The sequence below is a fragment of the Petromyzon marinus genome, chromosome 75, assembly GCF_048934315.1.
Source record: "Petromyzon marinus isolate PM22_M1 ecotype Great Lakes invasive population chromosome 75, UKy_Petmar_22M1.pri1.0, whole genome shotgun sequence".
Taxonomy (NCBI): domain Eukaryota; kingdom Metazoa; phylum Chordata; class Hyperoartia; order Petromyzontiformes; family Petromyzontidae; genus Petromyzon; species Petromyzon marinus.
Window position 1 is genome coordinate 7,954,877 of NC_133741.1, and position 25,993 is coordinate 7,980,869.

Sequence of the window (25,993 nt, forward strand, 5' to 3'; positions counted from 1 at the left end):
AGGGGGCGTGGTCACGTCACTCGGACTCTGACATCACCGGTGACGCTGCAATCATCACGAGCTCCCTCGGTACGAGACTGGCGTGAAGGAGTCGGCAGGTTCTTAAACGTCAGCTGACTCAGCTTCATCATCGTCGTTTTTCAAACAACTTCTGTTGAAGCCATCCTAGAGAAACTTTTGACGAGGTGAGTTTTGTGGGTTTAGTGGTGAGCGTGTGGGTCCGTGTTGTGGGTTCGTGGTGAGTGTTGTGGGTCCGTGTTGTGGGTTCGTAGTGAGTGTTGTGGGTTCGTGGTGAGTGTGTGGATCCGTGTTGTGGGTTCTTGGTGAGTGTGTAGGTCCGTGTTGTGGGTTCGTGGTGAGTGTTGTGGGTTCGTGGTGAGTGTGTGGGTCCGTGTTGTGGGTTCTTGGTGAGTGTGTAGGTCCGTGTTGTGGGTTCGTGGTGAGTGTTGTGGGTTCGTGGTGAGTGTTGTGGGTTCGTGGTGAGTGTCTGGGTCCGTGCTGTGGGTTCGTGGTGAGTGTTGTGGGTTCGTGGTTAGTGTGTGGGTCCCTGTTGTGGGTTCGTGGTGAGTGTTGTGGGTTCGTGGTGAGCGTGTGGGTCCGTGTTGTGGGTTCGTGGTGAGTGTTGTGGGTGCGTGGTGAGTGTTGTGGGTTCGTGGTGAGTGTGTGGGTCCGTGTTGTGGGTCCGTGGTGAGTGTTGTGGGTTCGTGTTGTGGGTTCGTGGTGAGTGTTGTGGGTTCGTGGTGAGTGTTGTGGGTGCGTGGTGAGTGTTGTTGGTTCGTGGTGAGTGTTGTGGGTCCGTGTTGTGGGTCCGTGGTGAGTGTTGTGGGTTCGTGTTGTGGGTTCGTGGTGAGTGTTGTGGGTTGGTGGTGAGTGTTGTGGGTCCGTGGTGAGTGTGTGGGTCCGTGTTGTGGGTTCGTGGTGAGTGTTGTGGGTCCGTGTTGTGGGTTCTTGGTGAGTGTGTAGGTCCGTGTTGTGGGTTCGTGGTGAGTGTTGTGGGTCCGTGTTGTTGGTTCGTGTGAGTGTTGTGGGTCCGTTGTGAGTGTTGTGGGTCTGTGGTGAGTGTGTGCGTCCGTGTTGTGGGTTCGTGGTGAGTGTTGTGGGTTCGTGGTGAGTGTGTGGGTCCCTGTTGTGGGTTCGTGGTGAGTGTTGTGGGTTCGTGGTGAGTGTGTGGGTCCGTGTTGTGGGTTCGTGGTGAGTGTTGTGGGTGCGTGGTGAGTGTTGTGGGTTCGTGGTGAGTGTGTGGGTCCGTGTTGTGGGTTCGTGGTGAGTGTTGTGGGTTCGTGCTGAGTGTGTGGGTTCGTGGTGAGTGTTGTGGGTCCGTGTTGTGGGTTCGTGGTGAGTGTTGTGGGTCCGTGTTGTGGGTTCGTGGTGTGTGTGTGGGTCCGTGTTGTGGGTTCGTGGTGAGTGTTGTGGGTTCGTGGTGAGTGTTGTGGGTCCGTGTTGTGGGTTCGTGGTGAGTGTTGTGGGTGCGTGGTGAGTGTTGTTGGTTCGTGGTGAGTGTTGTGGGTCCGTGTTGTGGGTCCGTGGTGAGTGTTGTGGGTTCGTGTTGTGGGTTCGTGGTGAGTGTTGTGGGTTCGTGGTGAGTGTTGTGGGTCCGTGGTGAGTGTGTGGGTCCGTGTTGTGGGTTCGTGGTGAGTGTTGTGGGTCCGTGTTGTGGGTTCGTGGTGAGTGTTGTGGGTCCGTGGTGAGTGTTGTGGGTCCGTGGTGAGTGTGTGGGTCCGTGTTGTGGGTTCGTGGTGAGTGTTGTGGGTCCGTGTTGTGGGTTCGTGGTGAGTGTTGTGGGTGCGTGGTGAGTGTTGTTGGTTCGTGGTGAGTGTTGTGGGTCCGTGGTGAGTGTCGTGGGTTCGTGTTGTGGGTTCGTGGTGAGTGTTGTGGGTTCGTGGTGAGTGTTGTGGGTCCGTGGTGAGTGTGTGGGTCCGTGATGTGGGTTCGTGGTGAGTGTTGTGGGTCCGTGTTGTGGGTTCGTGGTGAGTGTTGTGGGTCCGTGGTGAGTGTTGTGGGTCCGTGGTGAGTGTGTGGGTCCGTGTTGTGGGTTCGTGGTGAGTGTTGTGGGTCCGTGTTGTGGGTTCTTGGTGAGTGTGTAGGTCCGTGTTGTGGGTTCGTGGTGAGTGTTGTGGGTCCGTGTTGTTCGTTCGTGTGAGTGTTGTGGGTCCGTGGTGAGTGTTGTGGGTCTGTGGTGAGTGTGTGGGTCCGTGTTGTGGGTTCGTGGTGAGTGTTGTGGGTTCGTGGTGAGAGTGTGGGTCCCTGTTGTGGGTTCGTGGTGAGTGTTTTGGGTTCGTGGTGAGTGTGTGGGTCCGTGTTGTGGGTTCGTGGTGAGTGTTGTGGGTTCGTGGTGAGTGTGTGGGTCCGTGTTGTGGGTTCGTGGTGAGTGTTGTGGGTTCGTGCTGAGTGTGTGGGTTCGTGGTGAGTGTTGTGGGTCCGTGTTGTGGGTTCGTGGTGAGTGTTGTGGGTTCGTGGTGAGTGTGTGGGTCCGTGTTGTGGGTTCGTGGTGTGTGTGTGGGTCCGTGTTGTGGGTTCGTGGTGAGTGTTGTGGGTTCGTGGTGAGTGTTGTGGGTCCGTGTTGTGGGTTCATGGTGAGTGTTGTGGGTTCGTGGTGAGTGTGTGGGTCCGTGTTGTGGGTTCGTAGTGAGTGTTGTGGGTCCGTGTTGTGGGTTCGTGGTGAGTGTGTGGGTCCGTGTTGTGGGTTCGTGGTGAGTGTTGTGGGTTCGTGGTGAGTGTTGTGGGTCCGTGTTGTGGGTTCGTGGTGAGTGTTGTGGGATCGTGGTGAGTGTGTGGGTCCGTGTTGTGGGTTCGTGGTGAGTGTGTGGATCCGTGTTGTGGGTTCGTGGTGAGTGTTGTGGGATCGTGGTGAGTGTGTGGGTCCGTGTTGTGGGTTCGTGGTGAGTGTTGTGGGTTCGTGGTGAGTGTTGTGGGTTCGTGGTGTGTGGGTTCGTGTTGTGGGTTCGTGGTGAGGTTGGTTCCGTGGTGAGGATGTGAGTCCATGTGAGTTCGTGGTGAGGATGTGAGTCTGTATTGGGAGTTCCTGGTGAGGATGGGGGTTCGTTGTGAGAATGGTGGGTTCCTGGTGGGGGGAATGTGGGACAGTGGTGAGGATGTGAGTTCGTGTTGTGACTCTCTACATCATCTCCACCCCCCCACCCACACAGAGACCTTGGGGACTGCTGCGTGAGCGAAGCCACTCTGAGCATCAACACCATGCAGGTAACGCATGGGCCCCTACACTCGACTTACCAACACCACCCTCACATACCGACACCACCCGCACTTACCAACACCACCCTCACCAACACCACCCACCACACTTACCAACACCACCCTTACTTACCAACATCACCAGCACTTACCAACACCACCCACACTTACCAACACCACCCTCACATACCGACACCACCCGCACTTACCAACACCACCCTCACCAACACCACCCACACTTACCAACACCACCCTCACTTACCAACACCACCCTCACTTACCAACACCACCCACACTTACCAACACCACCCTCACTTACGACCACCACCCACACTTACCAACACCACCCACACTTACCAACACCACCCTCACTTACGATCACCACCCACACTTACCAACACCACCCACACTTACCAACACCACCCACACTTACCAACACCACCCACACTTACCAACACCACCCTCACTTACCAACACCACCCTCACTTACCAACACCACCCTCACTTACCAACACCACCCTCACTTACCAACACCACCCACACTTACCAACACCACCCTCACTTACCAACACCACCCTCACTTACCAACAACACCCACACTTACCAACACCACCCTCACTTACCAACACCACACACACTTACCAACACCACCCACACTTACCAACACCACCCACACTTATCAACACCACCCGCACTTACCAACACCACACACACTTACCAACACCGCCAATACTTACCAACACCACCCACACTTACCAACACCACCCTCACTTACCAACACCACCAGTACTTACCAACACCACCCACACTTACCAACACCACCCTCACTTACCAACACCACCCACACTTACCAACACCACCCTCACTTACCAACATCACCAGCACTTACCAACACCACCCACACTTACCAACACCACCCTCACTTACCAACACCACCCACACTTACCAACACCACCCACACTTACCAACACCACCCTCACTTACCAACACCACCATCACTTACCAACACCACCCTCACTTTCCAACACCACCATCACTTACCAACACCACCCTCACTTACGAACACCACCCACACTTACGAACGAGCTTCCATGAAATATGTATTTGTTTGACATCGACTTGCAACTCGCACTCGCGATCCGAACCTGGGAACGATCCTCCGCCAGATGTAGTGAGTGTGTTTGTGATGCCCGTACACTACTCTGTGGCACCACGGTGGCTAGGAGATGTTAACAACCTCACTTTGTATACAGGAGGTCGTGGGTTCGACCCCGGCACTAACGCCTACTGTTCACGTGAAGTCTGTGTGTGTAGAGGAGCCTACTGCAATATTGTTTTTGTGTGTGTGTGTGCGTGTAGACGAGCCAAGCTGCAGCGAGAAGGAGGGAGGGAGTCTGTGGCAACACGTGGAGCGCGCTGTCCGCAGCCGGCACCGGACCTATCCGCTGTAAATCGCCTCGAGGTGAGAACAGCAGTGAGCGGAACGTGGCCACGGTGAATGGGGGGGAAGTCACTACCGCCATTTTGCATGGGGGACTTCACGGTGGCCATGTTGCATAGGGGTCTTCACGATGGCCACGTTGCATGGGGGATGTCACGGCAGCCATTTTGCATGGGGGACATCACTATGGCCATGTTACGTGGGGGATTTCACGGTGGCCATGATGCATGGGGGTCGTTAGAGTGGCCATGTTGCATGGTGGACTTCATTGCGGCCATTTTGCAAGGGGGACTTCATTGCGGCCATGTTGCATGAGGGATGTCATGATGGCCATGTTGCATGGGGGACTTCATTGTGGCCATTTTGCAAGGGGGACATCATTGCAGTAATGTTGCATAAGGGATGTCATGATGACCATGTTGCATGGGGGATATCACAGCGGCCATGTTACATGGGGGTCGTCATGGTGGCCATGTTACATGGGGGACTTCATTGTGGCCATTTTGCAAGGGGGACTTCATTGCGGCCATGTTGCATGAGGGATGTCATGATGGCCATGTTGCATGGGGGTTGTCATGGTGGCCATGTTGCATGGGGGACTTCATTGTGACCATTTTGCAAGGGGGACTTCATTGTGGCCATGTTGCATGAGGGATGTCATGATGGTCATGTTTCATGGGGGCCTTACCTGGCATGTAAACAAAACAGAGATAGTTCAAAGTTTAAGCTGTTGTTGTTGTCACGTGTTTAGCGATCCTGGAACTCTTTGGACCTCAGCTGAGTCATCGCCAAAAGCTGGAGCTGGCGGCCATGAAACAAATTTGGTTCTTCACTTTGGACAAGGTCGGCAAACCCCGGGGCGGCAACAACAACGACGGCTACGACGACGATAACAACAACTACATCCCTGTGAGGCTCACAGAGACACAGAGACACCCACAGAGATACCCACAGAGACACCCACAGAGACACCCACAGAGACCCACTCCCATTGAGACACCCATAGAGACCCACAGAGACACCCATAGAGACCGACAGAGACACCCACAGAGACACCCACAGCGACCCACTCTCATTGAGACACCCACAGAGACCCACAGAGACCCAAAGAGACACCCACAGAGACCCACAGAGACTCACAGAGACCCACAGAGACCCAAAGAGACACCCAAAGAGACACCCAAAGAGACACCCACAGAGACACCCACAGAGACACCCACAGAGACACCCATAGAGACCCACAGAGACACCCACAGAGACACCAATAGAGACCCATAGAAACCCACAGAGACCCAAAGAGACACCCACAGAGACACCCACAGAGACACCCACAGAGAGCCACTCCCATTGAGATACCCAGAGACCCACAGAGACACCCACAGAGACACCCACAGAGACCCACAGAGACACCCAGAGACACCCACAGAGACACCCAGAGACACCCACAGAGACCCACAGAGACACCCATAGACACCCACAGAGACACCCACAGAGACCCACTCCCATTGAGACACCCATAGAGACCCACAAAGACCCACAGAGACCCAAAGAGACACCCACAGAGACATCGATAGAGACCCACAGAAACCCAAAGAGAAACCCACAGAGACACCCACAGAGACACCCATAGACACCCATAGAGACACCCACAGAGACCCAAAGAGACACCCACAGAGAAACCCATAGAGACCCACAGAGACCCAAAGAGACAGCCACAGAGACACCCACAGAGACACCCACAGAGATCCACAGAGACCCAAAGAGACACCCACAGAGACACCCACAGAGACCCACTCCCATTGAGACCCACTCAGGCACCCAAAGAGACACCATTAGACACCCACAGAGCTTTTTGTTGGGTTAGAAGGCACGAGTATAAATGTGCAATGGTTAAACCTGCCACCACCACCAGACACAGACAGTCGGTTAAGGTTTTGTGCTACGGGTTTCTGGGGGTCTCTGTGGGTCTCTAATGATCTGTGTGAGCCTTGATTGGTCTGGGTGTCTGTGGGTCTCTGTGGGTCTCTCGGGATCTGGGTCTCTGTGCACGTGTAGTGTTGTGGATTCAGGAGACGTCGGAGTCGGTTCTTGGAGGCAACACTGTTCATTAAACCACCTCGCTCGGCAGTACAGTCCCAGTACACTCAGGGTTACTGTCCTCTACACCTAGGGTTAACGTGCCCTAACACAGGGCTACACTCAGGGTCCTCCTACACCACTGTCTAGGGAGGGTACTGCCTCTGGGCTAACGTGCCCTATAACACAGAACTACACTCAGGGTCCTCCTACACCACTGTCTAGGGAGGGTACTGCCTCCGGGCTAACGTGCCCTATAACACAGGGCTACACTCAGGGTCCTCCTACACCACTGTCTAGGGAGGGTACTGCCTCCGGGCTAACGTGCCCTGTAACACAGAACTACACTCAGGGTACTCCTACACCACTGTCTAGGGAGGGTACTGCCTCTGGGCTAACGTGCCGTATAACACAGGGCTACACTCAGGGTCCTCCTACACCACTGTCTAGGGTGGGTACTGCCTCTGGACTAACGTGCCCTATAACACAGAACTACACTCAGGGTCCTCCTACACCACTGTCTAGGGAGGGTACTGCCTCCAGGCTAACGTGCCCTATAACACAGGGATACACTCAGGGTCCTCCTACACCACTCTCTAGGGAGGTACTGCCTCCGGGCTAACGTGCCCTATAACACAGAACTACACTCAGGGTCCTCCTACACCACTGTCTAGGGAGGGTACTGCCTCTGGGCTAACGTGCCCTGTAACACAGGGCTACACTCAGGGTCCTCCTACACCACTGTCTAGTGAGGGTACTGCCTCCGGGCTAACGTGCCCTGTAACACAGGGCTACACTCAGGGTCCTCCGGCTATGGGTGCCTAGGGGGGAGGCCGTTCTAACTCGGCCCTAGCCACGGTTCCGAGTTCCGACCACTGACCCACTGGACGCGGCCCTCACGAGGACGTCAGGGGACCAGGGGTTCCCAGAGTCTCACGGCCGAGCCGCACAAAGTCCCCCGGCCCTGCTAAGGGCAGCGGGGGCTAGGGGGGTCTCCTATCTAGCTGGGCTTGGGCCTTCCTGTCTAGCTGCTGGTCTTAGGCTTTCGGTCTTCAACTGGTCCAGATCGACCTGGGGAGGTCCCCTTTGATGCCCCTTGCTCCATCTATGGCGCCGCCACACATCGCGTTAAAGTTATTTCGCACCGTTTTGTCGCGAACTTTGGCCAATCCACTCACGACGACGAGGACGTCGGCCGCGGTGGCCAGAAGATGTTAGCTCCCTCGCCCGGTGTGCAGGAGGTCGTGGGTTCGATACCGGCCCTGACACCCGCTGATGCCGCTGTTGTTAGCTGTTGCGTATGCGGAGTTTACGTCTCGATCTCTCTCCTCGTGGGTGGCGTGGATTTCTTTCCGCCGGGGTCCTCCCTCCGTCGTTTTTCCTTAGAGACATTTAGAGACGACGTCACCGCACATTTAGAACCCACGGGCCTCATCATTGCCACACGGTGGTAATGATGAGGCCACTTCGTTGAGCTACGGTTTGCGATGGCCAGGTCGCTTTTGAGATAGAAGAGCTACATAGGCAGTTCAAGTGGTGGGGTCTTTAACAGCGTAACAATAGGCTGTACCATTTCTGTAAATAAAAACACAACCTTGTGGTGAACATGCAAACAAAAACAGGCTCTGGTAATAAGTGGCATTGCCTTTGACACTAATTGGTCTGCACCAGAGAGAGCGTCCTTCTTTAGGCCCTAGTCTCACAACCTGTGTCTCACTACCCAGTGTCTCACTACCCAGTGTCTCACTACCCAGTGTCTCACTACCCAGTGTCTCACTAGCAGTGTCTCACTACCTGTGTCTCACTACCCAGTGTCTCACTACCCAGTGTCTCACTACCCAGTGTCTCACTACCTGTGTCTCACTAGCAGTGTCTCACTACCCAGTGTCTCACTACCTAGTGTCTCACTAGCAGTGTCTGACTACCCAGTGTCTCACTACCCAGTGTCTCACTAGCAGTGTCTCACCACCAGTGTCTCACTACCAGTGTCTCACTACCCAGTGTCTCACTAGCAGTGTCTTACCACCAGTGTCTCACTACCAGTGTCTCACTACCAGTGTCTCACTAACAGTGTCTCACTACCGAGTGTCTCACCACCAGTGTCTCACTACCCAGTGTCTCACCACCAGTGTCTCACCACCAGTGTCTCACTACCAGTGTCTCACAACCTGTCCCACTACCAGTGTCTCACCACCCGTGTCTCACTAGCAGTGTCTCACTACCCAGTGTCTCACTACCCATTGTCTCACTACCAGTGTCTCACTACCCAGTGTCTCACTACCAGTATCTCACTACCCAGTGTCTCACTACCAGTGTCTCACTACCCAGTGTCTCACTAGCAATGTCTCACTACCAGTGTCTCACTACCCAGTGTCTCACTAGCAGTGTATCACCACCAGTGTCTCAGTACCAGTGTCTCACTAGCAATGTCTCACTACCAGTGTCTCACTACCAGTGTCTCACTACCCATTGTCTCACTACCAGTGTCTCACTACCAGTGTCTCACTACCCAGTGTCTCACTACCAGTGTCTCACTACCCAGTGTCTCACTAGCAGTGTCTCACTACAAGTGTCACACTACCTGTGTCTCACCACCCAGTGTCTCACTACCCAGTGTCTCACTACCAGTGTCTTACTACCCAGTGTCTCACTACCCAGTGTCTCACTACCAGTATCACACCACCCAGTGTCTCACTACCAATGTCTCACCACCAGTCTCACTACCCAGTGTCTCACTACCCAGTGTCTCACTACCCAGTGTCTCACTACCAGTGTCTCACTACCTGTGTCTCGCCAGCAGTGTCTCACCACCAGTGTCTCACTACCCAGTGTCTCACCACACAGTGTCTCACTAGCCAGTGTCTCACTACCCAGTGTCTCATTACCAGTGTCTCACCACCAGTGTCTCACCACCAGTGTCTCACTACCAGTGTCTCACTACCCTCTGTCTCACTACCCAGTGTCTCACTACCTGTGTCTCACTACCAGTGTCTCACTACCAGTGTCTCACTACCCAGTGTCTCACTACCCAGTGTCTCACTACCTGTGTCTCACTGGCGGTGTCTCACTACCCAGTGTCTCACCACCAGTGTCTCACTACCCAGTGTCTCACTACCCAGTGTCTCACCACCTGTGTCTCACCACCTGTGTCTCACTACCCAGTGTCTCACTACCCAGTGTCTCACCACCAGTGTCTCATTACACAGTGTCTCACTACCCAGTGTCTCACTACCCAGTGTCTCACTACCTGTCTCGCCAGCAGTGTCTCACCACCAGTGTCTCACTACCCAGTGTCTCACCACACAGTGTCTCACTACCCAGTGTCTCACTACCCAGTGTCTCATTACCAGTGTCTCACCACCAGTGTCTCACCACCAGTGTCTCACTACCCAGTGTCTCACTACCCTGTGTCTCGCTACCCTGTGTCTCACTACCCAGTGTCTCACTACCTGTGTCTCACTACCAGTGTCTCACTACCAGTGTCTCACTACCCAGTGTCTCACTACCCAGTGTCTCACCACCAGTGTCTCACTACCCAGTGTCTCACTATCCAGTGTCTCACCACCTGTGTCTCACCACCTGTGTCTCACTGCCCAGTGTCTCACTACCCAGTGTCTCACCACCAGTGTCTCACTACCCAGTGTCTCACCACCAGTGTCTCATTACACAGTGTCTCACTACCCAGTGTCTCACCACCAGTGTCTCACTAGCAGCGTCTCACTACCAGTGTCTCACCACCAGTGTCTCACTTCCAGTGTCTCACTACCCAGTGTCTCACTACCCAGTGTCTCACCACCAGTGTCTCACTACCCAGTGTCTCACCACCAGTGTCTCATTACACAGTGTCTCACTACCCAGTGTCTCACCACCAGTGTCTCATTACACAGTGTCTCATTACACAGTGTCTCACTACGCAGTGTCTCACCACCAGTGTCTCACTACCAGTATCTCACCACCAGTGTCTCACTACCAGTGTCTCACTACCAGTGTCTCACTACCAGTGTCTCACTACCAGCGTCTCACTACCCAGTGTTAGATGGATAAACGCAAAAAGGCGAACAACCCCCCCCAAGTTTTAACATCATTCGGCCTTCTTGGGTCCGTCGGTAAAGTCGCGTAGATAGGTTCAAAGACAATAATAAAAGTAACGGGAAGACGACCGCTTGCGTTGCGATGGAAACGTCGGAGTTTTCCGTTATCTTTGATTATTTCCTTTGAGCCTATCCACGTGGTGGCTTTACCGACGGACCCAAGAATGTGAATTCCTGCAGTCACGAAAGCTTCAAGTCAAGCAGCGTTCGGCAAGTTTAACGCAACATTTAAACGTTTCCGCGATCCGATACCCGAGCAAAAACAAACCTTCGTGGTGGAGAATGGCGGTCGTGGAATCCCCGACTGCCGCCGTCGCCGCCACCACCGAGCGTCAGGCGCTCCGTTCGCGACGGCTCTGACCACCGGCCTCCGCCTCCTCCTCCTCCGCCTCCCTAGGTCCGCAAGGAACAGCTCCAGTACCGCTACGAGGTGCAGAAGAAGATCGGCAAGGGAGGCCAGGGCCTGGTGCTGCAGTGCCTCGACCACAAAACCAAAACGCTCGTGGCCGTCAAGATGCTGTCGATGGCCTCGCGGTGAGCCGGGAGGGCCTTCCGCGGTGGCCCGCGATTCTCGGGAAATAATCATCAAATGATCGGAGGCACCGCCGTGAAACTGCCACCAACTGTGGACTCGCCGACAAAATACTAACTGCCGTAAAACTTCTGCTAACTATAAACTAACAAAATACTAACTGACGTAAAACTGCCGCTAACTATAAACGAACAAAATACTAACTGCCGAAAAACTTCTGCTAACTATAAACTAACAAAATACTAACTGACATAAAACTTCTGCTAACTATAAACTAACAAAATGCAAACTGCAGTAAAACTGCTGCTAACTATAAACTAACAAAATACTAACTGCCGTAAAACTGCTGCTAACTATAAACTAATAAAATACTAACTGCCGTAAACCTGCTGCTAACTATGAACTATCAAAATACTAACTGCTGTAAAACTGCTGCTATGAACTAACAAAATACTAACTGCCATAAACTGCTGCTAACTATAAACTAACAAAATCTTACTGCCATAAAACTGCTGCTAACTATAAACTAACAAAATACTAACTGGCATAAAACTGCTGCTAACTATAAAACTCACAAACAAAATTTTACCGCCGTAAAACTTACTGCTAAATATCAACTAACTCACTAAATAATAACCTGCCGTAAGACTACTGCTGTGAATCAAAGTTAACCAACAGAATAATAACTGCCGTACCACTATTGCTAACTACAAACTAACAACAACAATCGCCATTGGCCACTAGGTGGCGGTGACGTCACCACGTTGCTTCTGCCAGGCCATGTGCACCTTGAGGCTACGTGAAGTGTAACCAACAGACCTATGGAGACCCACAGAGACACCCACACAGAGATACCCACAGAGACACCCACACAGAGACACCCACAGAGACACCCAGACCCACACAGAGATACCCACACAAAGATACCCACACAGAGACCCACAGAGAGCTACAGAGACACCCAGACCCACAGAGACACCCGGACCCACAGAGACACCCGGACCCACACAGAGACACCCACAGAGACACCCACACAGAGTCACCCACGCAGAGACACCCACACAGAGACACCCACACAGAGAGTCACCCACGCAGAGTCACCCACACAGAGTCACCCACACAGAGTCACCCACACAGAGTCACCCACACAGAGTCACCGTCATCGATTTCGCGACCTTCCACCTCCCGCTCCACAGCCCCTCGATAGCGGCCTGCCAGAGAAGGGAGCTGAAGATGGCCAAGGAGCTGCAGGGCAGGGCCAGCGATGAGCGCTACGGAGTCATCCGGGTCCTCGACACGTTCCAATTCCGCGGGCACAATTGCCTCGTCGTCGAGCTCTTGAAGTACGCGAACCTCCGCTTACCCCCACCCACCCCACCCACCCCACCCACCCACCCACCCACCCCGCCCACCCACGTGCGTGTCCATTGCTCCGCTCGATGGTTTCTTTATTTCGGAATTAATATTGATTTAACGGTTAATCAAGCAACTCAATTCGTCGATTTATCACTTTGAATGAGTTTCACTCGCAGGGCTGTCGCGACCAATGTCATCCTTAATAGGTTTGGTTTGTTTTTTGGGGGGGGTTGGATCGCGTAAATGCATCAATGTCGTGTCGTGAAATCCGCCACCACCCGACACGGCCGACTAGTAAGGGTTCAGTGATGAAGGTTTTTTTGTGGATTAGATCGCCGTTATTTATAAACGTGTCGTTAACCCTCCACCACCCGACACGGCCAATCGGCAAAAATAAAGTGTCACGTTGACAAAAGGCAAAATTCGTTCACTGCTTTAGCCCACCGGTGTGTTGAAGAGTGAACCCACAACGTTTACAGCTTGTTGTCACGCAGACAGAACGTGGCAATTCGTTGGGGTCATCCTGGATTCAAGACTGAATTTTGAAGGGCACATTGATTATATTGGTAAAAAGACAAAAATAAAAGATTGGTTTTCTGTATCGACACAGGCACTGCTTACCCGCCAATGTTCCGTTTGGAATTGATGAAAGCTACCATACCGCCTCTACTTGACTACTGTGACATCGTGTATAAATCAGCCCCAAGTACTGTACTGAAGAAGCTTGATTCCATCTATCACTCGGCCTTAAGATTGACATTGAACTGCCCGTATAGGACTCACCGCTGTGATCTCTACATTGGGTCAAACTGAACATCTCTTAATGTTCGACGGATTGTGCACCAGATATTATTCATTCACGATGTACTTACGAAAAAATCCGCAGACTACCTGCTGGATCTCCTCTCTGCTTCAAAGAACAAATTTGACCTAAGGTCTTCGCTCATTTACCAGCTTTCACATTCCCTATTGCCGTGCAAATACTGGAGGAAGGGCCTTTGCTATCGATGCAAAGGCCCTGCCAATAAACTGCAACTTGAATCACTGCTTATGAGATCTTCACTCAAAACTGCTCTAGAGGAGTTGTACACCCCTAGCTGCCACTGCTATTCAGTGGCCTAAAATAAAATAAAATGTTTCGCTCCGGATGACCGCTGCAAAGTATTATCTGTATTTTGATTTAGCGCGCTGATCTTAAAGGTGCATTTTAAAATGTGATACTCCGACCGATGCTCCTGCTATTGTGGAGTGACTCATGCAGCCAGCTATGGCTCTAGGGTTTGGTGGTACATGTTGTTTATGTAGTTTATTGTAAAAAAATTCGGTCACAGTTTCTATGATCACTGTTACATTGCTTTTATGACTTTATTTTGGTGATTTTGAAAACGTTTTTTTTGGTTTGGACATGTTTGTTTTGTTGTAGTACGGCGTTAGACTGACGGCCTTAATCTAAAGTTGTCTTGTGGTTGTTGTTTGACTTTGCATCCCACACTGGGATTTTTGCACGCAGCGTTGGTGGTGTGCACGGTGCTTTTTCTGGAATATTTTTGCTGTTTTTTCCCCATGGATTTTCTGTTTTGCACAGTCAACACACACAAAGTCACCTTAAGATGTTTTTCTTGGTCGTGTTTTTGGTTTTTGTTTGTTGCGGTTGCACCCGATTCAAGAACCGGATGGCTCACGGGGCTATACCAAAATAAATGAAACTGAAACTAGTGTGTAGTGTAAAGTGTAGTGTATAGTGTAGTGTATAGTGTAGTGTAAAGTGTAGTGTGTAGTGTATAGTGTAGTGTATAGTAGTGTGTAGTGTATAGTGTAGTGTGTAGTGTATAGTGTAGTGTATAGTGTAGTGTAGTGTATAGTGTAGTGTACAGTGTAGTGTATAGTAGTGTGTAGTGTAGTGTGTAGTAGTGTAGTGTGTAGTAGTGTATAGTGTAGTGTACAGTGTAGTGTATAGTAGTGAGTGTAGTGTAAAGTGTAGTGTAGTGTATAGTAGTGTAGTGTAGAGTGTAGTGTATAGTGTAGTGTATAGTGTAGTGTATAGTAGTGTAGAGTGTAGTGTATAGTAGTGTAGAGTGTAGTGTAGAGTGTAGTGTATAGTGTAGTGTATAGTGTAGTGTATAGTGTAGTGTATAGTGTAGTGTATAGTAGTGTGTAGTGTAAAGTGTAGTGTGTAGTAGTGTAGTGTATAGTGTAGTGTACGTTACATGTTTTTGTTTATTATTTTATTGTTTTATATTTTTATTATTTTATTGTTTTCCTTCTACTACGCGGGGGTGACTTTACCGAAAGAACCAAGAATAATAATTTTATTGTTTTACAATAATTTAATTGTTTTATATTTTTATTATTTTATTGTTTCCCTATCTACGTGGTGGTGACTTTACCGAAAGAACCAAGAATAATAATTTTATTGTTTTACAATAATTTTATTGTATTATATTTTTATTATTTTATTGTTTCCCTTCTACGTGGCGGTGACTTTACCGAAAGAACCAAGAATAATAATTTTATTGTTTTACAATAATTTTATTTTTTATATTTTTATTATTTTATTGTTTCCCTATCTACGTGGTGGCGGTGACTTTACCGAAAGAACCAAGAATAATAATTTTATTGTTTTACAATAATTGTATTGTTTTATATTTTTATTATTTTATTGTTTCCCTATCTACGTGGCGGTGACTTTACCGAAAGAACCAAGAATAATAATTTTATTGTTTTACATTAATTTTATTTTTTATATTTTTATTATTTTATTGTTTCCCTATCTATGTGGCGGTGACTTTACCGAAAGAACCAAGAATAATAATTTTATTGTTTTATATTTTTATTATTTTATTGTTTCCCTATCTACGTGGCGGTGACTTTACCGAAAGAACCAAGAATAATAATTTTATTGTTTTACAATAATTTTATTGTTTTATATTTTATTATTTTTATTGTTTCCCTATCTACGTGGCGGTGACTTTACCGAAAGAACCAAGAATAATAATTTTATTGTTTTACAATAATGTTATTGTTTTATATTTTTATTATTTTATTGTTTCCCCTATCTACGTGGTGGTGACTATACCAAAAGAACCAAGAATAATAATTTTATTGTTTTACAATAACTTTATCGTTTTATATTGTTATTATTTTATTGTTTCCCTTCTACTACGTGGTGACTTTACCAAAAGAACCAAGAATATGAATCCCTGCAGTCACGAAAGCTTTAAATCGAAAAATCACTAAACTATAAACTATTTTTATTTTTCTATTTAAAGCTTTCGCGACTGCAGCTATTCATATTATTGGTTGTTTCGGTAAAGTCACCGCCACGTAGATAGGGGAAACAAAAAAATAATAAAAATATAAAACAATAAAATTATTATTCTTGGTTCTTTCGGTAAAGCCACCGCCGTCACGTAGATAGGGAAACAATAAAATAATAAAAATATAAAACAATAAAATTATTGTAAAACAATAAAATTATTATTCTTGGTTCTTTCGGTAAAGTCACCGCCACGTAGATAGGGGAATAATAAAATATATAAAATATATAAAACAATAAAATTATTGTAAAACAATAAAATTATTATTCTTGGTTCTTTCGGTTAAAGTCACCACCATGTATTTACGTATCTACGTGGCGGTGACTTTAACCGAAAGTACCAAGAATAATAATTACATAGGGAAACAATGAAAATAATCAAATATATATAAACAATAAAATTCCCACGACGTTTCGACCGCAACGCAAGCAGTCATCATCAGGTGCGAAATCCAACGGCAAGAAACATTTTAAAGGAGTGGCGCTTTGTGTTTATTTATTTTTAAACGTTAGCACCACGGAGAGCGATTTGACAGTTTGTTTAGATGGACGCAGGAAGTCCTCGCGATTCAACGGAAACGCTCCCCACGAATTACACGTTCACATTTTTTTTAAAAATATATATAATATAGTAATAAAATATTTCCACTGAAAGGTTAGTGAGAAAATTATGAAATGATACATTATTAATAGGTGGGTAATGATGCAACACAAAAAAATAACGCCTGATAAGATGGTAATAAAATGACGGAACAATTGTAAAACAGCAACGAGGATATTGTGATGAAATAAAAATATACCGCTCGTAGAAATCAAAATCGTGAAACGCTGATAATAAAGCAATAATGAAAATAATGCGTTGATTAAATTGCGATGAAATCGTAGCGATAAAACGATGGTGACAAAATAATAAATTATTCTTAGTTCTTTCGGTAAAGTCACGTTGAAGGGAAACAATAAAATAATAAAATATACATAAAACAATAAAAAATATTGTATAAAAATAATTGTATTAAAAACATTTTTTTTATTGTTTGATATATATTTTATTGTTTCCCTTCAACTTGACTTTACCGAAAGAACTAAGAATATGAATTACTGCAGTCATGAAAGCTTTAAATAAAATTTTTATAAAACAGTTGAAATTACAATAAAATCATTAAATCATTATATTCTTGGTTCTTTCGGTAAAGTCACCACGTTGAAAGGGAAACAATAAAAACTATAAAAATATATATACACGTAAAACAATAAAACTCTCACGACGTCACTTTACCGAAAGAACCAACAATATGAATCACTGCCAGTCACGAAAGCTTCAAATAGAAATTTAACGAAATCACCGTCGTAAAATACTCAACGTCGTTTTGTGGGCGTTGGCTCCGTCAGCGCAAGCAGTGCGGCGTGGCGAGGCCGCGGATGAACACCGGCGGAGCGACGAGGCTTTACACCACCCCCCCCCCAACCCTCCCGCGAAACTAACCAAGTGGTACAGTCCGTTTGGGGCCCTGCGGACGTCATCGGAACGGCAAAGGGGTTTTTATTTAACGTCGTCGTTGTTGTCGTTGTGGCCTCAGGAGGAGCCTCAAAGACGTCGTGAGAAAAGGGAGCGCCGGGCGGATCTACCCGAGGCGTCTGAGGGAGTACACCGGGGCCATCCTCGACTTCCTGCTGTACGCCAAGGGGCGGGGCGTCGTCCACGCGGACATCAAGCCGGTGAGCGGGGGGCGGGCCGCGGTGGTGGCCACCTCCCGCCGGGGCGCTCGCTCGGCTGGCGCGGAGGCGGCCACCCCCGGGGCCCACGGTCGACCCGCGGGGGGGGCCAACCGTGGGCCCCGTCCGTCTGTGGGTCTCTATGTGGGTCTCGATGAGTATGGGTCTCTGTGGGTCTCTGTGTGAGTCTCTATGAGTATGGGTCTCTGTGGGTCTCTATGAGTATGGGTCTCTATGAGTATGGGCCTCTGTGGGTCTCTATGAGTATGGGTCTCTATGAGTATGGGTCTCTGTGTGGGTCTCTATGAGTATGGGTCTCTGTGGGTCTCTATGAGTATGGGTCTCTGTATGTGTCTCTATGAGTATGGGTCTCTGTGGGTCTATGGGTCTCTATGAGTATGGGTCTTTGTAGGTCTGTATGGGTCTCTATGAGTATGGGTCTCTGGGTGTGTATGGGTCTCTATGAGTATGGGTCTCTGTGTGTCTGTATGTGTCTCTATGAGTATGGGTCTCTGTGGGTCTATGGGTCTTTATGAGTATGGGTCTCTGTAGGTCTGTATGTGTCTCTATGAGTATGGGTCTCTGGGTGTGTATGGGTCTCTATGAGTATGGGTCTCTGTGTGTCTGTATGTGTCTCTATGAGTATGGGTCTCTGTAGGTCTGTATGGGTCTCTATGAGTATGGGTCTCTGGGTGTGTATGGGTCTCTATGAGTATGGGTCTGTATGGGTCTCTGTGTGTCTGTATGTGTCTCTATGAGTATGGGTCTCTGTGGGTCTGTATGGATCTCTATGAGTATGGGTCTCTGTGGGTCAGTATGGGTCTCTGTGGGTCTGTATGGGTCTCTATGGGCCTGTTGAAACACGTGTTTAGAGTGTTTGGCTGCTGTGATAAATGTCCATGCGATGATGATGCTGCTGCTGATGATGCACATGATGATATCAGCCACTTGGTTGAGCTGCTCTCATTACGTGATGGCCAGGTCGTGTCTGATGAAAGAGCTTCACAGCAGCTCTGCCGGGCCCTTACACCCTGATAGTGAAGTAAAAATAGGTTTTGTGGTTTCTTAAAACGACTTCGAACGGCAACACAAGCGATCTTGATCAGGTGTAAAAAGTAACAAATCACGGAGGTAAATACAACAAGAAGATGAGAGACGAGAATTCAACACAGCTAAGAAAAAAATCACGCGAAGCACAACCATCTTCTTTGGTTCTTTCGGTAAAGTCACCAGGTAGAATGAGAATAAAATAATAAAATAACACGATAAAATTCTCACGACGTTTCGGCCACAACGCAAGCGGCCGTCTTCAGGTGAAAGGTACGGACCTGTCGGGACGACAGAGCTTCAATAAACGATGTTAAGATTCGTAGCGACTTTTAAGCTGGTTGGGAGAAGTCGCTACGAATCTTAACATCGTTCATTGAAGCTCTGTCGTCCCGACGGGTCCGTACCTTTCACCTGAAGACGGCCGCTTGCGTTGTGGCCGAAACGTCGTGAGAATATTATTGTGTTATTTTATTTTATCAATTTATTATTTTAGTCTCATTCTACATGACTTTACCGAAAGAACCAAAGAAGATGAATCCTTGCAGTCACGAAAGCTTTAAATAGAAGCACGACCAGTCAGGCCAACAACACAGTTAGACACTTACCTGGCGGACCACGAAATTTAACACTCTTCTGAAATTCGTGGTCCACCAGGTAAGTGTCTAACTGTGTTGTTGACCTGACTGGTTGTGCTTCACGTAATGTTTTTTCCTAGGTTTGATGAATTCTCGTCTCTCATATTCTTGTTGTATTTACCTCCGTGATTTGTTTTTTTTACTTTACACCTGATGAGGATCACTTGTGCTGCGCGTCGAAACGTCGCGATTGATTTATTTCAATATAATTTTACGGTATTCCTACACACGTGACTTTACCGGAAAAAAAACAACGAGCGAATTACGCGGTCACGAAAGCTTTAATTCTTCATTGACTTCGAACGGGTCTCAGGCACGTGGCCCGTGTCACAAGTCGGGGTGGGGGGTGGGGTGGGGCGGGCGGGGAGGGCTGCCCGTGTGGGTGTAAATGCGCCACCTCGCGTGATCGACCCACTGCTGGCTGGACGCTCCTGCCGTAACCTCCGAGCGTGGAATCCCTTCCCCCGTCTCTGCTCTTTGTTCCAGGACAACATTCTGCTCACCGCGGATGGCAAAGTGAGGGTCAACGACTTCGGGTGCAGCTTCTACCTGAAGTATAAAAGTGAGTGAGTGGGGCTTTTGCGTGCGTGGAGTTTTATATATATATATATTTTGCTCGGGGGTTATCTCGCGTCAACGTCATCGTTGCGTTTGTAATTCTAGGCTTGAAGCTTTCGTGACTGCAAGGATCCATACTCTTTGGTTCTATTCGGTAAAGTCACGTAGGTAAAAAAAATAAAACAACAAAAATCACGACGTTTCGGCCACAACACAAGCGGCCTTCATCAAGTGAAGGGACCAGGTTGTCTGGAGGACAGCGCTGGAGTGGAACACAGCCACGCTCAGACCGCGGACCTTTAAGCTGTGTGCGAGGAAACAAGGTGCCTTGACAAAGGAATTAGCATAACAAATTAGCATTTGATTGGCCGACTTAGCATAGAGGTGGTGTACGTGCGGGTGCACATACCGGTTGGCGCGAGACAGCCTGATCCCTTCACCTGATGAAGGCCGCTTGTGTTGTGGCCGAAACGTCGTGATTTTCGTCGTTTTATTTTTTTACCTACTACGTGACTTTACCGAACAGAACCAAAGAGTACGGATCCTTGCAAGTCACGAAAGCTTTAAATCTAGAAATGCAAACGTTGTTTTGAATTGGAATTAAGAAAGTCAAGCCAGGTCGCGTCCATTAAGCCGACAGAACACCTAAAGTGCAGCCGGCCGGTGAGGTTCAGCGTCACGCGGGCGGGACGCGGCCAATCGATTCGTCGCTTTCACAGCGCTAACCGGTGCGCTGGAGTTGTAAACCCGCTACGACGTTTACAATTCGAGCGCTTGCAGCCGAGCATCATCATCATCGTCATCATCATCGTCATCATCATCGTCATCATCATCGTCATCATCATCATCGTCATCATCATCATCGTCATCATCATCGTCGTCATCATCATCGTCATCATCGTCATCGGGCGGGCAGCCAGAGTACGCGGTCCAACCCGAAAAAAAACACTCGCCATCCGCCGTGACGTATCGGTCGCAGAAGCCGACCACGCGTTTAACCGACCGAAGGAAAAAACTGTTCCACCCGCGTCGCTGTTGACGGAGGGACCACTTTGTAGTCATCGTCGTCGTCGTCGTTGTTGTCGTCGTTGTTGTTGTTGTTGTTGCTCAGCCCAAACCGTGGGCGGGACGTTGCCCTACATGGCCCCGGAGCTGCTGCTGGGCTACCGTGTCACCTGCGCCGTGGACATGTGGGCCCTGGGCTGCACTGTGGCCGAGTTGGCCACCGGCAAGGTGCTCTTCAATTCACAGACCTACAAAGACCACCTGCACCGCTGCATCGAGGTACGGGCGGGTGGGTGGGTACGGTGGGTGGGTGGGTACGGTGGGTATGGTGGGTGGGTACGGTGGGTATGGTGGGTGGGTACGGTTGGTATGGCGGGTGGGTACGGTGGGTATGGTGGGTGGGTACGGTGGGTACGATGGGTCTGTATGGTGGGTGAGCGGGCGGGCAGGTCTCTATGGGTATGGGTCTCTGTGGGTCTGCACAGAGACCCATACTCATAGAGACCCCGTAAAGACCCATAGAGTTGTATCCCTCCCACAGCCACAAACACCAGCGAGGAATATCCGAACTGGTCCTGGGCCTATCATAGGTTGAGTCAGCCTCAAACGAGTACCTGGCGTAGCGGTGTGTAGTAAACATTTTATACTGGGGGAGACAAAGGTGGCCGGGCGTGGCGCTGGGCACCCACCCCCTCGTGTGCCGTTCCGGCCTTCATAGGTGCCGCTCGCTACTAGCAGCGCTTGCCCCAGCGATGAGATGAGGCTAATACGTGGAGTGGGGGGATTGTTGATTTTGTACACAGTGCTGGCCTTCGTAGGTGCTGCTCGCTACTAACAGCGCTTGCCCCAGCGATGAGATGAGGCTAATACGTGGAGGAGGGGATTGTTATCTTTGTACACAGTGCTGGCCTCCACACGAGCTGCCTCCGGCACTACTCACCGCTGACTGACGGCACTTGCCCCAATGGGCCCGCTGAGGCTACACCGGCTGTAACTGTCCCCCCCGCCTCCTCCTCCTCCTTTTGTCTTCGTCCGAAATCGTGCGCAGATGCTGGGCATGCCCCCGAAGAAGATGGTGGACGAAGCCCCTTACAGGAAAAATTACTTTGGTGAGTTGAAGGGCTCGGGCAGGCCGGCGCTAGCGATGTAACCCATTCCGTTTTGTTAGGTGGGGTGGGGGGTGGTGGCAGTGAGGCTCTTATAGGGGTGGGTGGGTGGGTGGGTGAGAGGGTATGTAGGTGGGGTGAGTGGGTGTGTAGGTGGATAGGAAGGTGGGTGGTTAAGTGGATGGGTGGGTGTGTAAGTGGGGTGAGTGGGTGTGTAGGTGGATAGGAAGGTGGGTGGTTAAGTGGATGAGTGGGTATGTAAGTGGGGTGAGTGGGTGTGTAGGTGGATAGGAAGGGTGGGTGGTTAAGTGGATGAGCGGGGTGTGTTGGCCACGTGGTGGTTGGTGACTCTGCGCGCGTCTCTCTGTCTCTCTGTCTCTCTGCAGACTCTGAGGGACTCCCCGACAACCTGTCCAAGCAGAGGCTACCGGGAAGTCTCCCCCTGGACCGCGCCCTGCGGGGCCGTCACCCTCAGCTGGTGGACTTCGTCAGCCGCTGTCTGCAGTACGAAGCACGCTCACCCCCTCGCTCACCCTCTCGCTCACCCCCTCGCTCACCCCTCACTCACCCCCCCGCTCACCACCCCATACCTGTCAACAGCTTATCGGTGCCCTGCCTCGCTGCAGACCCAATTTCAGAACTCATCGGTCACCCCCCGTGCCCCCTTATAAATCTCAGCGTTCATCCTACAAAGTCCCATCGCAAGGGAGAAACACAAACACAAATGTACACGAATTTGTTTTTGTTGCTACCCGAATTGAAACGGTTGCACTGTCAAATCATCTCACCATGCCCCTCTCACCACGTGTGCGCCTCCCCCCTCCCTCCCTCCCCGTGTCCCTCCCAACAGATGGGATCCGAAACTCCGGATGACGCCTAAGAAGGCGCTGGCTCACAGCTGGCTCCAAACCATCATCACCACCACCACCACCACGAGCAGCACCCCCACCACCAGCAGGGCCACGCCCACCACCAGCAAGGCCACGCCCACCGCCAGCAAGGCCACTCCCACCGCCAGCAAGGCCACTCCCACAGCCAGCAAGGCCACGCCCACCGCCAGCAAGGCCACGCCCACCGCCAGCAGGGCCACTCCCACCGCCAGCAGGGCCACTCCCACCGCCAGCAGGGCCACTCCCACCGCCAGCAGGGCCACTCCCACCGCCAGCAGGGCCACGCCCACTGCCAGCAGGGCCACTCCCACCGCCAGCAGGGCCACTCCCACCGCCAGCAGGGCCACTCCCACCGCCAGCAGGGCCACTCCCACCGCCAGCAGGGCCACTCCCACCACCAGCAGGGCCACGCCCACCACCAGCAGGGCCACTCCCACCACCAGCAGGGCCACTCCCACCGCCAGCAGGGCCACTCCCACCGCCAGCAGGGCCACTCCCACCGCCAGCAAGGCCACCCCCACCACCAGCAGGGCCACCCCCACCACCAGCAGGGCCACCCACACCACCAGCAGGGCCACCCCCACCACCAGCAGGGCCACCCCCACCACTAGCAGGGCCACCCCCACCACTAGCAGGGCCACCCCCACCACTAGCAGGGCCACCCCCACCACCAGCAGGGCCACCTCCACCACCAGCAGGGCCACCCCCACCACCAGCAGGGCCACCCACACCACCAGCAGTGCCACTCACACCGAGGCCACCCCCACCACCAGCGAGGCCACCCCCACCCACACTGAGGCCACCCCCACCACCAGCGAGGCCACCCCCACCCACACCGAGGCCACCTCCACCACCAGCGAGGCCACCCCCACCACCAGCGAGACCACCCCCACTACCAGCGAGGCCACGCCCACCACCAGCGAGGCCACCCCCACCACCACCGAGGCCACCCCCACCGCCAGCTAGGTCACACCCACCGCCAGCGAGGCCACCACCAGCGAGGCCACCCCCACCACCTGCCAGGCCACGCCCACCGCCAGCGAGGCCACCCCCACCACCAGCGAGGCCACCACCAGCAGGGCCTCCCCCACCACCGCCACCACCACTCCCATCATCATCTACATCCGGCCCATCACCATCAACTGGGCCACCACCAGCAGCTGGGCCACCACCACCACCACCATCCGGGCCACCACCACCAGCTGGGCCGACACCACCAGCTGGGCAACCACCACCATCAGCAGCAGCGGCGGCACCACTCCTGTGCAGGGCTCTGCAGCTGCTGAGCCACGGTGAGCCTCTCTCTCTGTGTACCTTGCCTGGTACGCAGGAGGTCGTGGGTTCAACCCTGACCCTGATGAGATGTTAACCACCTCGACTGGTACGCAGGAGGTCGTGGGTTCAATCCCGACCCTAATGAGATGTTAACTACCTCGCCTGGTACACAGGAGGTCGTGGGTTCAATCCCGACCCTGATGAGATGTTAACTACCTCGCCTGGTATACAGGAGGTCAGGGGTTCGATCCCAACCCTGATGAGATGTTGACTACCTCGCCTGGTACGCAGGAGGTCGTGGATTCAATCCCGACCCTGATGAGATGTTAACTACCTCGCCTGGTACACAGGAGGTCGTGGGGTCGATCCCGACTGACGATGCCTGGCTGCTGCTGCTGTATATTTGCAGTCTGCGTCTCTCTCTTTCTCTCATCATCATCACGGTGGCTAGGAGATGTTAACTCCCTTGCCTGGTATGCAGGAAGTCGTGGGCTCGATATCATCACGGTGACGATGATGATGATGACGATGACGATGATGACGATGATGACGACGATGATGATGATGACGACGATGATGATGATGACGACGATGATGATGATGACGATGATGATGACGATGATGACGATGATGATGATGATGCGCTGCTGTGGTGCTGCTGCCTCTCTCTCCACAGAGCGGAGCCGGAGGAGAAGCTCCAATCACCATCGCCGTCATCATCACCATCATCATCACCATCATCATCGCCATCGTCATCATCACCGCTCACCACCGTGGGCCCAGCTGTGGCAGAAGCCTGATGAGAGGACGCCAGAACTGATACCGAGATTGGACTGGACACCACACTCACCACCGTCACCACACTTACCACACTCACCACCCACACTCACCACACTCACCACACTTACCACACTCACCACCCACACTCACCACACTTACCACACTCACCACACTTACCACACTCACCACCCACACTCACCACCCACACTCACCACACTCACCACACTTACCACACTCACCACCCACACTCACCACACTTACCACACTCACCACCCACACTCACCATACTTACCACCCACACTCACCACACTCACCACCCACACCACCCACACTCACCACCCACACTCACACTCACTACACTCACCACCCACACTCACCACCCACACAACACTCACACTCACCACACTCACCACCCACACTCACCACCCACACTCACCACACTCACCACCCACACTCACCACCCACACGCACCACCCACACGCACCACCCACACTCACCACACTCACCACCCACACTCACCATACTCACCACCCACACCACCCACACTCACCACCCACACTCACCACCCACACTCACCACCCACACTCACACTCACCACACTCACCACCCACACTCACCACACCCACCACACTCACACTCACCACACTCACCACCCACACTCACCACCCACACTCACTACCCACACTCACCACCCACACTCACCACCCACACAACACTCACACTCACCACCCACACTCACCACCCACACTCACCACACTCACCACCCACACTCACCACCCACACTCACCACCCACACTCACACTCACCACACTCACCACCCACACTCACCACACCCACCACACTCACACTCACCACACTCACCACCCACACTCACTACCCACACTCACCACCCACACTCACCACCCACACAACACTCACACTCACCACCCACACTCACCACACAATGGACTACAGCTTGCCTAACCACGCGCGCGTGT

The 25,993-nt window shown here is 51.3% G+C and overlaps 1 protein-coding gene across 1 annotated transcript; it reads left to right on the forward strand.

Moving 5' to 3' along the window:
- LOC142907205 (uncharacterized) lies at positions 1 to 25,993 on the forward strand. Its single transcript, XM_076056468.1, has 11 exons — positions 1 to 185; positions 3,147 to 3,201; positions 4,552 to 4,654; positions 5,385 to 5,542; positions 17,582 to 17,720; positions 21,072 to 21,244; positions 22,014 to 22,074; positions 22,458 to 22,575; positions 22,922 to 23,613; positions 23,945 to 24,253; positions 24,913 to 25,993. Exons 2-11 carry the CDS (start codon positions 3,196 to 3,198, stop codon positions 25,977 to 25,979), a joined length of 2,826 nt encoding a protein of 941 aa, XP_075912583.1. The 5' UTR covers positions 1 to 185; positions 3,147 to 3,195; the 3' UTR covers positions 25,980 to 25,993.

Bases quoted from the DNA above. Each gene is read 5' to 3' on its own strand.
- LOC142907205 (XM_076056468.1), top strand. The intron at 17,721-21,071 runs GTGAGCGGGGGG...GTTGTTGCTCAG, and splicing joins TCCACGCGGACATCAAGCCG to CCCAAACCGTGGGCGGGACG. The intron at 22,075-22,457 runs GTGAGTTGAAGG...GTCTCTCTGCAG, and splicing joins TTACAGGAAAAATTACTTTG to ACTCTGAGGGACTCCCCGAC.